This window comes from Aythya marila, assembly GCF_965140915.1.
Source record: "Aythya marila genome assembly, chromosome: 2".
NCBI classification, from domain to species: domain Eukaryota; kingdom Metazoa; phylum Chordata; class Aves; order Anseriformes; family Anatidae; genus Aythya; species Aythya marila.
The window spans coordinates 108,199,329-108,216,001 of NC_139043.1; the positions used below are offsets into that span (position 1 = coordinate 108,199,329).

The 16,673-nt window shown below is 41.8% G+C and overlaps 1 protein-coding gene across 5 annotated transcripts in view; it reads left to right on the forward strand.

Moving 5' to 3' along the window:
• Positions 1-4,186, forward strand: part of RBBP8 (RB binding protein 8, endonuclease) — a 41,158-nt gene extending 36,972 nt beyond the window's left edge. For all 5 annotated transcript variants that reach the window (XM_082755115.1, XM_082755114.1, XM_082755113.1 and 2 more), the window contains 2 exons: positions 1,283-1,424; positions 3,680-4,186. In XM_082755115.1, coding sequence (XP_082611241.1) covers positions 1,283-1,424; positions 3,680-3,777 — 240 coding nt within the window. In that variant the 3' untranslated portion in view covers positions 3,778-4,186. The remainder of the gene's footprint in view (positions 1-1,282; positions 1,425-3,679) is intronic.
• Positions 4,187-16,673: the final 12,487 nt, after the last annotated feature.

The window sequence follows — 16,673 nt, forward strand, 5'->3', positions numbered from 1 at the left end:
CTAAGATGAACCAAGGCTACTTTTCCTGGTTTGTACAGTAGTCACTGGCATTTTCAGACCTGTGGTTGCTCTCTTATCTACATGATCTTCAATATTTACATCTCAGGAATAAAAAGCTCTTCTCCACAAAATAATATTTTTTACTTTACCTGCTATCTGTTAGTAAAGTACACTAATAAATTCCTGTTGTTTTTCCTATTCCAGATAGGTTTTTCTGAAATACTACCAGTAGGTGGAGACAGGAAGTAATCTCTGTTGACAGAAATTCTGTTCCTTTCCTGTTTCCCACTCTAGATCGCTTTCCAGCTGACTGAATGAGGTTTTAATTCTGCATTTTTTGAATCATAACGTTATCACTTTGGTGGAATCGTTTCACCACTTCTATGAGGGCCAGGTTTCTTGTGCAATCCAGACTCTGAGTGTTGGCTTGCCACTTGAACCAAACAATGCTTTCGGCTTTGAAAATACCATGGTGGTACCCTGTGGTATCTAAGTGTCATGTTGCTGTTTTAGGAGATACTAAACTAAAATCCTAAGCTAAAGAACTGCACCAAAAAAATCTGTTTTTTCAAGATGCTACTGAAGGGAACACATAGCAAAGAAGCTTGGAGGGTGGTATATATACTTTTTCTCTTTTCTGCTGACAAAGATTTTTTTTTTAAAAAGAAATGGTGTGTTTGGCGGAGAAGTAGCTAGTCAATTTACTGCATGCTCTAGAGAATGTCCAGGTAGCTTCTGGAGTCCCAGAGGTCCATCACCGTACATTAAACTGGCTTTTGATGCACACCTAACTTGAGGATAATAAAGCAGGAAGCATTTTGATTTGTTATAAGCTCAGTAAGTTTAGATACTGCAAATAATCTTGCAGCGTGAATTTTTAGCATTGTATTTCATTGTTCTGTTTTATTTGAAACTGTAAACTGAAACTTTATTAGAGAATTCCTATCTAATTCAACACCTGTGTCACAGCTCCACAAAATCAGTCAGTCAAACTGTTGACATAAGCAACTATACACACTGCAAAACCTTGTACCTGTGGTATGTTAAATGAAGTTAACAAACATGCCACTGTAAGGTTATGCTTAACCTGAAAATTCTGTAAACTTTTAGGATAATGGCCAGATGTTTGTCATGGGGATAACAAATCTTTACTCTTGGCTATCCTCACCCTTATTTTTAGGTAACTGTGTTGATGAACAATGATTGACCGTGTCATTATGTAAAGCAGTTGCTGTGTATGTATAAATGTGTTAACTTGGATTTTTCTTTTTCTAACCCACAGTATTATGCAGACATTCCAGAAGAAGAGAGAGAGAAGAAACTAGCTGCCTGTTCAAGACACAGATTTCGCTACATTCCTCCAAACACACCTGAAAATTTCTGGGAGGTTGGATTTCCTTCCACCCAAACTTGTGTGGAAAGAGGTTAGTGTGAAAAATGGCTTATAAAGCACTCTTAATGCTGATTTTTTTTTTTTTTAATGTTTTTCTGGATTTGTCTCTAGCTCATACAGCAGCCTTTCTCACCCAGTCTTTCTGAGCTCTGTTTCCTTACCAGCAACCATAATTTTGAAAGAATATTGTCCCTGTTTAGCAGCACCTTTACTACTAGGAAGAAGGGAACATAGAGAAACTTTCTCAGAACCTAGATAGAGAAGGCAGAAATAATTGGAATTGTTATGGAACTTGAACTAAAGCTCTACTTGTCTTTGAAGCAAAGCAAGAACAAGGTCAACATTTTCAGAGGCAAAGGCTGAACTTAGTGAGGAGAGACAGGCAGCACCACTGGTCTCCTTCCTCTGTATCTTGAGAGCTCCTTAGCACAAAATGAAAACTGAAAAGTTGAGGGTCAGATGTGATTAGATGCATATATCCTGGTTATTAGTGAAAATCAAAAGCTATTTTTTGTTAACTTTTTTTTAACTTCTCAAGGGAAATTGTTCTTTCCTAAATATTTTTTTTTAAATCCTGGAGTTTGGTATAAAAATTAGTTTTCACTAATGGCTTTAAAACATGGTGAATTTGTACTGTACTATATGTACGTTTCTTCAGAAGTGGTGGAAACCTGAGATACGGAGTCCTGTAGGAACTGTCTGTGAGCTATGTTATTCATACTGGTTGCGAAACATTAATCTTCCCTTATCTTCACCCATTCTCTTAACAGTTTCAGGTCAGGTGAAGGAAAATGTAGCCAATGTGAAGGGTTAAGAGAGTTACCAAATTGGCAGGCCATTAAGTTTCCTTGGGCGTGGTTAGGCTTCAGGAAAGTTTCCCCTCGCCCATAAATCTTTTTCTGGTATCACATATGGGAGAGTGAATCCATCAGTCCAGCAGGAACACTGCTGAATCACCGCTTCCTTTGTGCCTTGTCTCTCTCCTCCCTCTGTGTCCAGCTAGGTAGGGCTTGGCTGTGGCTTGTCCGTTCCTCTTTTGCCTCAGGTAATGAGATAGAATTTTCATTGTAGAGCCTTCTTTGGTTCTCGATCACTGTTTTTTAAGATGAACAAATCGTAGTCCTTCCGATCTTGGTTGCCTTGTACCTGTTGCAGCCAGTGAGGAAGCTGGTCTAAATGCGAAGCCGTGTCGATTTATAACATCAGGCAATCGAGGTACCGTGTTAGGGAAATTGTCTTTTACTACCCATTTGGAATCTGCTTGCATGCTTGTTAAAATGAGCTTCTGAGCAATCTTCTTGTTCTGCTAGGATAAGAGCTGTTTAGTTGTTAATGGTCCTCGACAGCATATTAAAGGCAGACTTTACATCTGCCCTTTCTTTGTAAAAAAAACATGTTGTACAAGAGTGCAGCAAGGACACTAGAGAGGCTACCGAACAATTGCAGTTGTCACTCAGAAGTAGGGGGGGATGTAGGGTGTTTTTTCTGTGTCTTAGTGGTATCTTAAACCAATTGGATTTTTTAAAATAACTGAGGGTCGTAAAGAAAGTATTTTCCAACTATGAAGTCAGAATCTACTCCTCTCGCTTCAACGGATGCTATTGCTGATAAACAGTAAGGGCTTGACAAAAGCCAGATGCTGTAACTGATCTGCATAAAGTGTCTGCTTACTGTCAGTGTTAGTGAAGTCGAGCATGTTACAGAAATTTCCTATACGCTTCCCTTATCAGAGAGCTGTTCAAAGGGTGTTTGATCTGTAGGCTACTGCTTGGCTTCTTCCAGATTGACAAGTCTAATAAAAAAGAATGCTCTCAAAACAGACACACGTACCCTTCAGACCCACGAAATGCATGTGCCTAAAGTTTCCTCTTTGTGACTAGGGAATACATTTTTAAGTGTTTTTTTTTTTGTTTGTTTGTTTTTGCCAACTGAATTTGCAGTACCAATATACTTGTTACTCTTACATTATATAAAATCTTTTTCAGAAGAAAATTAAAAATGTGGTTTTGCACTTAGATGAACAGTTTGTAGCCTCCATTCTTCTCTTCAGTCTTTCCTGTTGGTATTGCATTACCGTGCAGCCATCTACCAGGAAGCAGTTGAGTGTTTTCATTAATGATACTGCACCCTGGGATCTCCGACTTTCTCTCAAGTGAGAACCAGTTACGAGAGAGGGTAGGGGGAGGCATAATCAGCTTTTTTTCAGGGTAAACAAACAATGAAACTGAAGCTATGCATGTTGTTATATTGTATTGATTGCCTCATTTTTGTTCTTATTCTTCTAAGGATATATTAAAGAGGATCTTGCTCCCTGTCAACGTCCGAAAAGGCGGCAACCTTATGCGGTCATGTTCTCTCCGAAAGCCAAAGAGCAGAAGACATAAATGATGGGGAAGTAGGGCAACTGGAAGAGCATCTTTCCTGTCCTTAGATATTTATAGTTAATATAAACTTGAAATAGAGAACTGTGTTTTCCACAACGATAAATCATTTCATTAAATATGTAAATTTTATAAAATTCATTTGAAAATCTGAAGTATGTACCGGGAAACAAAACTATTTAATGTAAGTTTGTTTCATATTGTATTAATACATTTTGTATTAATTTTTGCACCTGTCAAACAACAAGTCTCTTTTTTTTTTCTTTGAAGTCAACGGTTACAACTTCAGCAAATCCTGTCTGATCTTTGTGTTATTAAGTAACTTCTTTGAAGTCACCGAGATCACAGTTGTTCTTGCAAGGTCTTAAACGCCTCTCAATGGGAACAGAAATGCAGATTTCATAGGGTGCTTTCATTTTGCACTGGATTTTTTTATATAACCTTTTTCTTATTGCAATAATAGTTTTATCTACTTGTAATAAAACTGGATTAAATATGAAAGGTATCTACTGTTAATAGTTTGGAAGTATAGAAATCCATACAGTCTAAGTGTTTTTCTTAAAATGTTGGGGCAAGATGTATAGCACCATGTTTCTACATTGTTTAAATTGGAGTATCCAATTTTTCTCTTTTTAATTTGCATCTGCTTGTACTCAGTTCTATGCTTTACTGATAAGAAGATAAGGATTGTTACTTTTAAATTTGGATGACAGCCATGCATAGAGTTCTCCTAGGCAATGATGATTGCTGTTCACTAGATTATGAAGGATTCTGTAGAGGTGTTTTATGGGAGGGTAAGAACATACGGTATCACAGAGGCAAGGTGTAATGCTTTTACACAGGCCAAAGATCACTATATGATACTTAGGAATAAAGTAGTGTTCTAGGACAGAGAAGAATAAAATGTGCAAGCAGTATGCAACCAAGGATAGGCTCAACCAAAGAGAATACTTTTTTAAAATGAGATCATAAAATAAGCAAATATTTATATTCCTTAAACCGAAATACAAGAATAGAAAGTATAGATAGATTTTATATAGTCGTATGAAGTGAAGATACATTTATTTGTATACATATATACCATATATAGTGTGTGTATATATAAATATATCTTCTTATTCATATATTTAGTTTATTTAGATGTTTGTGTGTTTATAAAAAAATGTATTTAAATATTTGATGGATGGGACCATGTAATTCCTCATGCAGTTACTACAGGAGTGGCCGTAGGTTCTACTGGTGGAGAGGTTATGGCATATCCCTAAAAAGACAAAAATAAAAAAAAAATCTAGGCTGCACGAAGAAGAAGCACAGAACCCTCTTAGGTTGATGACGTAGGCCTTGCAGAAAAATAGACTAATGTATCCGCAGGCACTGTCACCATCCTACCTGCCTGATTGATTGATTTGTTGCCTTAGCATCACACAGGAATGTCCTATTGTGTAGCAAAGGCAGAAAGCCAAATAACAATGAAAATCATTAGTCATTTCTATGTTTACTAACACGTGCTGGCAGCAGATGTTTACAAAATTGTAAGCAGTATTCATTTCTTGGAGCAGTTGGTCAAAGAATCCATGCAAAAGAAGTTATGTCCGCAACAAAAGTGGAGACTTATAATAACACAGCAAATCCTAAAATTCATTGTAAAATTGGCTGTATGAAAAGTTTCTTCTTTAAAACAATATTTATAAGTAATTGTCAGACAGAGTGAAGTTTACAGTGAGTCATTAAATGGTTACACTGTAATATGAACGTTTAAAGGATAAGATGACAAAGCTGGATTCTTTTTCTTTGCAGTGATGTTCTTTTTATTTTGACCGATGTTCATTACAGAAGTGCTTAAGGAACTTTCTTTGCAGAAAAGGTAAGAGGAGCTGTTGTAAAGTGAAGTGGCAGAAAACATCAATGAAGTGAGTGTCAGCAAGTTGGCGGCACTGGGGAGTACTCCTGTGGACTCAAAAGCGAGGAAACTGCTGACCCCTTAGCTATAGCATGGAATTTGTAGCGTAAAAACAGCTTTGCTCTTCGAGGAGTACAGAGTGACTGTTCTGCCACCAGATTTTTAAAGACTCTGAGGAGATCAGTGGAGATGCAGCATGAGTAGTTTTATGGTTCATTGGAAACAGTGAGCTAATTGAAAAAATATGATGAGCAGGATTTGCAGAGCTATGGATAAATGTGCAAAGAGTTGACCTGTCTTTGTCTCTTTGAAGGTGTCAAAACAGAGTTCTGCTCACAGCAGGTATAAAAGAAGTTACCTCTTAGATTATACCTGTTTGTGAAGGTTTGATGCACCTTTAGAAGGAGGAGGTTATAAGAGTTCTTCTAGGACCTCTTGCATTCAGCCCAACTGTTTTGAAAAGGAAAGAAAGGCAAAGTAGAAAGTCGACTAAATTATTTGCTGTGAAAGAGGACAGCAGTAGAACTGGAATATAGAAAAACAAGGGCGGGGGCACGCTTTGCAAAGCAGAAGGTAAGACTTAATCTGAACAGGAAATACATAACAAGGGCTATGACAGATGCCAATGAAGTCCTGAAGCGTGGAATCTGTAAACAGGAAGAGTTGCTCATCAGGGGCATCAGGTAGCAGGCTCAATTGCAAGCAGAAGGGAGCATTTCTCTACATATCCAGCTGAATTTTGGATTAGGCTATGGAACCACTGCAGGATATTATGGATACAGAAAGTCTGGGCAGGTTAAAAAGAGAATATAAAGTGGAAAAAAGTCATCAAGGATGGAATGTGTTAAAGATACTTCTGCTGCCTCAGGCATTCCTGAAGTCTGGGTTACAGGAAACAGGGAGAGTATCCTAGGGGAAGTATCTGTCTCCGTATGTGCCCCTCAGTATAGCTGCACTTAGGTTCATGTTACACTTAGGATACTGCCAAAATTCCACAGAGTATTTACTAGAGATGCCATTTCCCCTTGAAAATGTGCTGTACCCCATCTTTTGGTCTGTGTCTGCCTCCTGAGCTATGCTTCAGAGTTACATGGCTAAATACACATCATATCCCCTGGATCCACAGATCCACAGATGTAAAGCTTGCAGAAATGATCCATTATTTAGGCTCTGCCATTTGATAGTACCTTGTACTTACTTCGAAGGTCGCTGGTATTTCAACTGAAATACAAAAGGCAGCTTGCAGAGGTTTTGGGTACAGAAGAGTGAACAACATACAGTGAAATGAATATTTTATCAATACTTTTCTTTTTTTGAAAGTCCATTGTTGTTCATGAGGATAGTGCTACTCCACTAGAGGACAGTAAGGAACTGCTTTTACATGTAAAAGAATAAGAACTGCCCTTTACACTCTAGTTAACCAATGTTTTAAGAGCTCAGTTGCCTTAAAAATTTAATCTCTCATCCATCTGCAATAATGCCAGGGAAAAAAAAAATGTTTACTATTGAGACCAAGTTTCATCTTGATGAGATCAGATAATTAAAAAATCACCTAGAAGTAAAAATAGAAACAACAGCTGAGATACACCATGGTTTCCCCTTCAAAGAGAGAATTTCCTAAAGAAATAACAGAAGTCTGAGCAAGTTCTGTGTACCAAAAATGATAACTAAATTTGACAAATGTTAGAAATTCAGTTACAGTTTTCTATTTGCAGTAAATTCTAGTATTATTTTCTAATTATAGCTTACCTATGTTTTTTATCATGCTCTTGTAATAATGCATATTTTTTGCCCAGAGGAAATGGAAGAAAAAGGGGGTTGGGATTGTCTTCAGGTGTATCCAGGTATCGGTACCCAGCTGGGAACCTTGGAATAGCAGTGCCTCTTGGGTCGTACCTGCACCACCCGCCTGTTGATACGAGTCTGGCATAGTAACAATCCTCAGGGAGATAAAAACCCATCTAAAAACCCATCCATTTGATGTCAAAACCAACCCCGCTGGAATAGGTTGAAGTGGTTTCTGAAAGTCAGCTTCTCTCAACTTAGATCCAAGGTAGCACTTGGTATTTCCAGCAGTTTCTTCTGTAGTACTGGAGCACAGAGCATCACCCCTGTGTTATTAGTAGTTGCTAGCATCTATTTAAGACACTTCCACGGGCCCGATAGCGGTCCAGTTTTCAAGCCAGTGCCTAAGGCTGTTCCCAAAACCGTGAAGATAGCAAACGGCTGACTTCAGTGCATCAGAAATGCTATCTGCCTGATCCACAAAGAGATAGCCCCCAAAAAATTAGCTTTTGATCATAAACTGTTTTTTGGGCTGCTTGGAGCACAGAAGTCAGGCATTGTTAAAATGTCCCCAGGCAAATGGTTCCTTTCATTGCCTGCAAGGCCATCCCGGTCATTAGTTGCTTTTAATTAGTTGTGCTTTTGAACTTTGCTGCTCTCAGATGGAAAGGATGAATGGCTTAGCCCTAATGAAGCAGGAGGAAGACAGTGTCTGTCTGCAGATTAATGAGGAATCCTGTCAAGAAAAAATAAAATAAAATAAAATAAAGTGCATAAGAGAGCAAAACACAGATGGAGGAAGAGCAGAGGGAGAAGAGGTTGGTGCGGTTCTTGCTGTTGATGCATCCTGGGGTATCAGTGGGCTCTTCTTTTTAGGAAGACCGCTGAAGTCAATTTGATCTCATCAGCCCCAATGCTCAAAGAAAGAAGGGCTTTGCTGAGTTTAAACGGCTCAACTGGGAAAAATTTGGGAGAAAGAACTAACAATAACTTTCCCTTCCATGTGTAAGTGCAGGAAGACTGCTCGGTCTAAAGTGATTCACTGTCCTGTCCCAGCACAGCGCAAGCATAACATTTACGGGGGTGTTTTCTGTGCATGAGTATGAACAGCTGAGGGAAGGAGTGAGACAATGCAGAGGTAAGCCCAAAGATCCACTCAGTGCAAGATGGACCAGGAAAGCTTGATGCCCAGGTGGAACAATTTAATTGGATAAAGCCAAAAATGTAAAGCATTTTCCCCGGAATTCCTCCTCTTTCTCTAGCCAGTGCTTTGCGTGCAGCCTTGGAGGTCAGTTTGTGTTCCTGTACGCATCCAGCCCATGGAAAATGATGTGCTGCAGACAACATGAACAGTGTTGTCCTGTGAATTATGGTACTGGTCACAAAGTGATGTGTCAGCACTGCTTGGGTTGAGCTTCACGGTTTGGTGGGTGCTGTGACTGAAAACGAGGATGTGGCATAAAAATACGCAATGCGTTCGGACCATCAGGGTTGAAACAATGGGTGCTATAAATATGGACAAATGTTCCCCTGAGGGTCCCATTAATACGAGATTCTTCCTGGGTTACAATTGCCTTCTTTCTCCGACTTCTTAGTACGTAAGGCTTGCCTCTCCTCTTAATAATATCTTCAGGATGTGCTGGTGGCCAGGCATGTGGCCATTTAGGTGCAAGAATGGTGGTGGCAGAGCCCCCAGGCTCCCAGGTGGGAGCCATCAACAGTTACGGGAAATAACCCTGCCCAGCAGGAGCCGTGAGAAGGACAGCTGGAGACTGGTTGCCCTTGGAAGGTTTTTGTTGGCATTCCAAAGCCAAAAAAAAAAACCATGAAAGAGGCTAATCAAAGTTTTCATGTGGTGGTGAAACAATGTATTTCGACTACAGTGCAAGAGTAAGCATCGTTCTAACCACGTCTTGGAAATACAGAAGTTTGCCCTTTTCTTGTTATTTTTGAGTAGTTTACGTAGAGCATCCTTGACGTTCTTACAAATGACTTTAAAATGAAGAATAGAAATCAGTGAAGTCTTTGATTCATGTATATAATTTTTATGCTTGAAATTCAGCACCGACTTGAATATCTATTTTGAACGAATTCAGTGAATTAACACCTTACCTCATATTGTCTATACTTAGCCAATGGTTTCACAGGGAGAAGGCTTTAAAAAATAATATAATGACCGAAAAGAAAAGAGCTTTATGTGCCTGTACTCCAAAGCCAGCAGAAATAGCCAGGAGACCAGGCTGCGGGTCAGATGTTGGAAACGAGAAGCGGAGGAGACAAAATTCAGAGCCAGTTATCGTCTTACATCTATGTGGTGATAAAAGCCACCCATTACCTCATAGTTAAAATTACCAACTCGACGAGTCTTTTTAGGGCGGTTTTAAATAAAGTGCGAATAAAATAAGGCTAGATAGGAAAGAAATGATGATTTTTTGGACCTTGGGGAATCTGTTACATGTGCTTTACTTGTGCCCTTGGGTAAATCAGTTGTGGGAAAAGATAAAGAGATTAAAAACAGTCTTTGAAATGACATTCCTAATGACTCACCATTTCAGAGAGCTTGGGAATTTGAACTACATTTGAGAAGGAGCATAAAATAAAAAATAAGAAATGCTAACATTATCTCTGATAACGTGTATCGGATAATGAATTGATGTTCTTTTAATGTTGAGCAGATGGCCCAGAAGAGGCAATTATTTAAATTCAACTTTTCTTTTACTTCAGTCAGCTTACAAAAGTGCCAGGTACCCTATCACACATGCCTAAGGATGAGTACAAGTAGAGCCAAGAAGCCGATCCTTGCAAATCGGAAAAGTCAATTTGCTATTTCTATTCCAGGGAAACATCCAGTATCTCAAATCATATTAGTGTTCTTCTTTGGCACAAAAAAGCCAGGATTTTCCACAAAGTTACATCTAAAAGAATTGGGTTTGAAATATTAAACTCGCTGAAGTATTTCACTCTGCCCTAATGCAATTCGGTTTATATCATTACTGTCAGATGAGAAGAAGGCAAGAAATTCAAACACATGGTGACAACCCGCTCTGAAATCACTCTGCTTTTTATATGCACTTCTAAAGCGTGTTGCTTGCCAGGTATCAAGTGAATGAATAACACTCTTTGGTTTGCTAGCCTGCCAAACGTGCTCTATTAATTGCTAATGAATTGTCAAATGCCTTGTAAATCATTCAGGCAAAGCAACAGAATTTCTGAAATTTAGTCCCAATAATTTGACACTTAAGAAAAAAAAAAAAGAAATATGAAAAGATACAAAGAATATGCTTTAGCTGTTCTTCCCTTTCCTTCTCCCTTGATCTGTAAGCACACCAAACCACTGGAAATACAACTCCATTCCTCTCAAGCTTGTGTTGGAAGAGTTAAGAGTGTAAGAGTGATGGGTGTCAGAAACTATTCCTCTTGTCTGAGTATTGACACGGGGTATTTTCTTAGTGAGTTTTGAAAGGCACCGTGTGTTCCTGAGAAAGGAGTTGCCTCTGTGGCTCCTCACTGCATGTCTTTCCTGCCTCAGGTATGGAGAGCATCGGGCGGGGGAGCCTTGGGGTGCCTGCTGGTGTCACCCCGCACTGCATGTTTCAAGGCTTCCTGAAGGGGCTTCTCCACATCAGGATGAGCAAGGGAGGCTTTTGTGTAAGCTTTGTCTAGATTTGTCAATTTATTAAATGATCAGTACTTCTGGAAGACAAGTATGCGCTTGTACACAGTACTGGGGGTCTCCAGGCCGTGCTGGCTGTTTAAAATTACTGTGTTTATGATTTCTCCAAAGAAAGGGTTTCATTGATATAAGGATTTCTATTCCTTACAACAAATGTGAACCAGCACTGAAACAATTGAAAAAAAAAATAAAATAGTTTCCCTTTGTGACGAAAACTGACTCCAGTTCAGCATATATAGAAATGGATCTTGTAGGCTTGTAGAAGGAAACTTCTGCAGAATCTGTTTATCCTAGGATTGGACTGGGAAGGACATGAGAAAACGAACACTAAGACCTAAGGCACTTATTACCAAGAGACTAGAAATGATAATTCCAAATGAGTATGTAAACTGGACGTGACCTACTCCGGGGGCTATCACCCATGTCCCCATAACCTCCTGGTTATACTTTTTACACCAGGCAAGGCCCCCGTGAGCTGTAGCAAGCACCGAGTCGTTCTGGGGGAGGCAGCTGCCTTCAACGTGCAGTTATGATACCTGCAGGAGTCTCCTGAAAGCCAACGCTTCGTTTTCCTACAGTTCCAGTTTGCCACCAAGAGGTGCCACCCTGCTTTCCTCGCAGTGTGCTAGCTCAGGGCCTTCTTCACTCCTCACTCCCAGAGGGAGCCCAGAACTGAAACCAGGAGGGAGACGAGCCAAAGCCCTGAATGCTCAACCACACTGGCCCAAGCTGCTCCTGGGCACACCTGGGAACTTCGGGGATCCAAAACTTGTCACAGGTGAAGGAAGAAAACCCCCAGCCCTGCGCACACACCGCCTTGCTGGCTGCCGAGCTGCCTGCCACTGCGGATTTTGTCAGATGAAGCTACAAGAATTGGTCCCCAGACTCTCAAATACATCTGTGGCATACTCATCATCTACGAAGCATGCTGTTATTTTTAAGCAAGCCATTGTAGTTTATTTAATATCTGTCATACCCCTTGAAGCTTGTGCTTTTCTTCCAGATCTGCTCGGCTCTCCTAAATCCTGGGCTTACGTACCTTTTGAGGAACAAAACTGATGTTTGCCTGCCAAGCAATTTGTCTGCTTTCATCTTAGTAATGTATTTCCCTCAGCCATTTCCCATATCGCTCACAATGCTGGATCCAGGCCTTTGGTAGCTAGCTGCAAGTGCTTTCAGAGGGGGATTTTGCTGCAAAGGGTGGGAGACTCAGCACGCTCCGGAGCATGCTGAAGTTAAGCCACCAGACAGCAACGTAATCCACACCCCATCATAAAAAGCTTGGCAGGACATTGGGTCACTGGCAGAGGGAGTTTGGTGTGAAAATATTCTCTGATTCCCCAAGCTTTGGGAATCATGCTAATACGGGGATGGCCGAGACCCTTTCATAAGACCCTGGCCTGTTCCACAGCCACTTTTAAGGCTCACAGTCTGGATTATCCCCCTCCTACTCTAGTGGCTTTCCTTGAGCCCTCAGACTGGTGAATCTAGTATTTCAAATTGGGTTACCCCATTTTAAATCCTTCTTGCCTCTTTTTCTGCATTTTTTTAACACTTGGGTTTTGGTAGCTATATCTTATACGTGTATTTATGCTATATACTAAGCAAGAATAAACCATACAAGTGGAAAAATGTCAGGAACAGAGTAAGAAAATAAAGCAATGCAGTTCTTTCCGTGGTCACTGACCTCATAGACTACACAGAGAATATTTGATGCTCCTCAGATCCAGCATCCTTTTGAAAAGTAAAAAACCCACAACCTATATGATAAAAGACCTACAGCTCCTTCACCACGACTGATACCAAAGCAGAGGTTTTGTGAACTGCCCCAGCTGAGCAGCCCTCTCACTCACCCATTTAATTTGTTAAGGCTCTGGGATAGCAGAGGCTCATTCACTGCTCCCAAGTGGCCTGCGTGTAACTTCATATCAAGGGGGTTTGATAAAGTGTGAACACACGAAATTTCAGGTTTTTCCTGGCCTATTAACAGTTCTTTTGCACCACCTCCCTTCTGCTACTTGTGTGTGTGCATTTAGGTATTGCACTTCTGTTTTCAGACCCTTGCACTTCCCCATTTTTACTACCACAATGCTGTCAATGGTCGGTCATGGTCTTATCACCAGGCCCACAGCTATTGCCTTACAAAGGCTCCAGCCCCTGCGACCGAACAATTGCAGCAATTTCTGCATTTATTTAAGCAAAGTACACAAAATGACGCCGACAAGCAGGGAGGGCAAGCACCTTTCTGCACATCGGGCCTAATATTGCGAAGCAAGGTGACACAAGGCTGTGACTAAAGCTGCTGTGCTGCGTGGCGTCGTGCCGGCACGTGCTTGTGCCCCTTGGGAATCCATCCTGGATCCAGCAGGATGACCATGCCCGCAGGATTTGTTCCCTCATTCTGCAGCTCTGAGCACAAGATCATCATCTGCAGGAGCTGGGGCTGCAGCTCCCTCCCATACCCAGTTACCAGTAAAACTTCCCAGTAAGCGAGACCCCATAAGGACATGTCAGTGATGAAAAGCCAACCTGAGAAGCATCCTTTCAGCCTCAGTGCTGAGCACACTCATCAATCATTTATCTCTGCACCTTCTGGTGGCACCAAAGCAGCAGTATCAGCACAAGTCCCCACAGCTCGTGCACAGATGGTCTCCCACTGCTTGTGCTGCCGGAGGACCCTCAGCATGAGTGAGAGGGCTATGCCCTGAACGGGGGAACCACCCAGGTTATTCACAGGGACAGTTTACATGCCCAGCTTTGGGTACTAAACAGTGGAAAAATAAGGCAGGCGGTGTTTCCTGCAAGTCTGGGAATTCTGACCTGTTTCTAAACCAGCATCTGTTCGCTCTGAGCATCAAACCCATAAACAAGCACAGGAAAAAAAAAAAAAAAAAAAAAAAAAACTTCTTGCGAAAGCAGAGAGATGGAAAGCTTTCAAACCCCTTAAAATTTCTGTCATTCTTTAAAATTCCCATATAAAATTCCTGAGACGTGGTTTCAAGCAGAAACATCGCCGAGGCTGCCTGGCTCTCTATTCGGCTCTCTAGGGGGCAGGAGATCGATCCCACTTCTCAGCAGCTGCGTGTTGTGAGGTAAAGAAACTCTAAAGAGAAACAGCTGGGTGAAACCAGAGGTGTAGGTGCGCAGGGGTTTCCGAGGCCTGTACCACAGGGCAGCAAACACAGACACAGGCCTGTGGCAGTGAGAGGTCAATACAGCAACCCAAACGCAGGATCCCACACAGATTCTGAGTATCTCCAGAGAAGGAGACTCCACAGCCTCTCTGGGCAGCCTGTCCCAGTGCCCTGTCACCCTCACAGTAAAGAAGTGTTTTATGGTGGCCATGGGACGACCAACACATCTGCTTGGAGGTCCACGAAACCACAGCTGTGCCTGAAAGAAGGAATGCAGAAAAAGCCATGGTGAAAGCAGCTCCCTAGGCCTTGTTTTAGGACCCGTCTCTTCCACAACCAGGCCTTGGTGCTGTGTTTTAGGGTGGGGGTGTCCGTGTTTCCTCGTGAACACCCCCAGGTCCCAGCACAACCTCAGGGCTCAGCAGTGGAGAACATGAGGGCCCTTCTGCCTCGAAACGCGGCTTTCTGGAAGTCAGATTTCTGTTTATTTATAGACAACCGAAATGAAAATGTTATGTCTACTTTCATGTGGCAGGCTCGGAAAACAAAAAAAACAGTCACAGGAAAAGCATTTGTGATGGAAAGTTGCTGTCCTCTCACTGGGACTGTTTGGGCTGTGAGAAGAGAAGGAAAAGGGATGGAGGGGGAAGGGATATATATACATATATGCATATATATAGTGTGCATGTGTTTATATTTTAAATGTGTATTATATATAGAAGTAAGAATCATAATCTCAGAATAAACCAGTACGAATATTTCTCATTAACGTGAGACGAAAATAACACTGGTTCTTGTAAGGGTCAGAAGGCAGCAACGTGTGCTCCACAGATGTGCACATCCTTGGCAGGATCTGGAGGCCTGGACGTCGGGAGTTTTGGTGAGGGCATGAATGAAAGACAAATAAACCCCAAATCCAAAAACTCAGCTGCATCTAAAATATGTATATATATATATATAAAGCATCGGAGGCCCAACTCACCCGTGCAGTTTTGAAAATTGCTCTCTTGTGACCTCAGAAAAAAAAAAAAATATATGTGATTTTCTATAGGAATTGCAAATATGAAAATTTCAGGGAAAAAAAATCTCCCATCAGGAAGACATTTTCCCAGCCCTGGTGGATGCTGTGAGCAGCAGAGGCCATCACACGTGCAAACACACCGTGCCACCAGCCTGAGCGGGCGAGCAGAGCATAATGGGGCAAAAATCACCCGCGGTGACCCCGGCAAAGTTGTGGAGCACGAAACCCTCTGCTAGCTCTCCCAGAAAAATACAGCCTTGAACAAACCAGCTCCGGGCCATTTGGGACGGCAACAAAGCTAACAAGGAAACCAAACAGAGAAATGTCCCGACAGACTTCAGCTCAGTGAGCAAACAAATGCAGAAACCCGGGTTCCAAAGAGCGGGGGGGACTCGGTTATGAAACGGGGTTTGGGTACAAAAGGAAGCTCAAAGCCACGGCCGGGGATCAGGCAGGGAGGAGGAAGGTCGCACCGGGTGTCAGGCCACGCACTTCACACACACACACACACAGACACACATCGTTCAATCAATATTTGTCCTGGACTCGTACCCGGTGGAAAATTTCGTATTGAAAGGTCAGCATAATTCAGCGCTCACTTTCATTCATGCTGCATGCTTGGAAGAGCGCGTGTTTTTACATCTAGCACAAAACAAGCTGCACAAATCCAAGGCTTTTTCAACCAAAAACAAACAAAACCAACAGGCACATCTTGGAAGTTAGCACCATGTTCGCAATGCCTCTCAGTTACACCTGCCCCTGCCTGCCTCGGCCATACCGGCATCGGGGCTGTTATTTAAGGTCACCCCAGGACCAGCGGGAGGATCTAATCCCATGATCACCAGGCAGCTGTTACCCCCTGCCTTTGTGAAAATGATGATCTCAAGTTGAGGATCTTGTTGCCTTGAATCATTGTTTTTTTTCCCCCTGTGTGCTCGCTTGCTCGCATTCGGGCTGTAAGGTCGCGGCTCAGTTTTTTTCCCCCCCTATCAAGAGTTAAAGGAGACTTTAAGTGTGTGCGGCCCTAAACATGGACTTTAGAACTTGGCTCCAAAAATAAAAATAATTAAAACACACACCAAACAAAATAAAAACAGAGAGACAACAACCCTCTTGGCTAGTGACTTAATTACAACACATGCACAAAGCATGACAAATCACCCAGTTCACGCGAGGCTGCGATACAGCCGGTGGGTGGCATTCGGGTAACTATCACAGGGGCAGGACACCTTGAAGTCCTTAAAACAGCGTTGTTTTGTGGCTAACATGAGGTACGGGTACTCTCTAAGACTGTGTACAAGGTAATTTCAGCCACTCAGGGGAAAGCTCTGCCGAGGAGAGCCCAGTTACAGAAAGAAGGCAAATAGGCAGGATGACTGCTTCCAG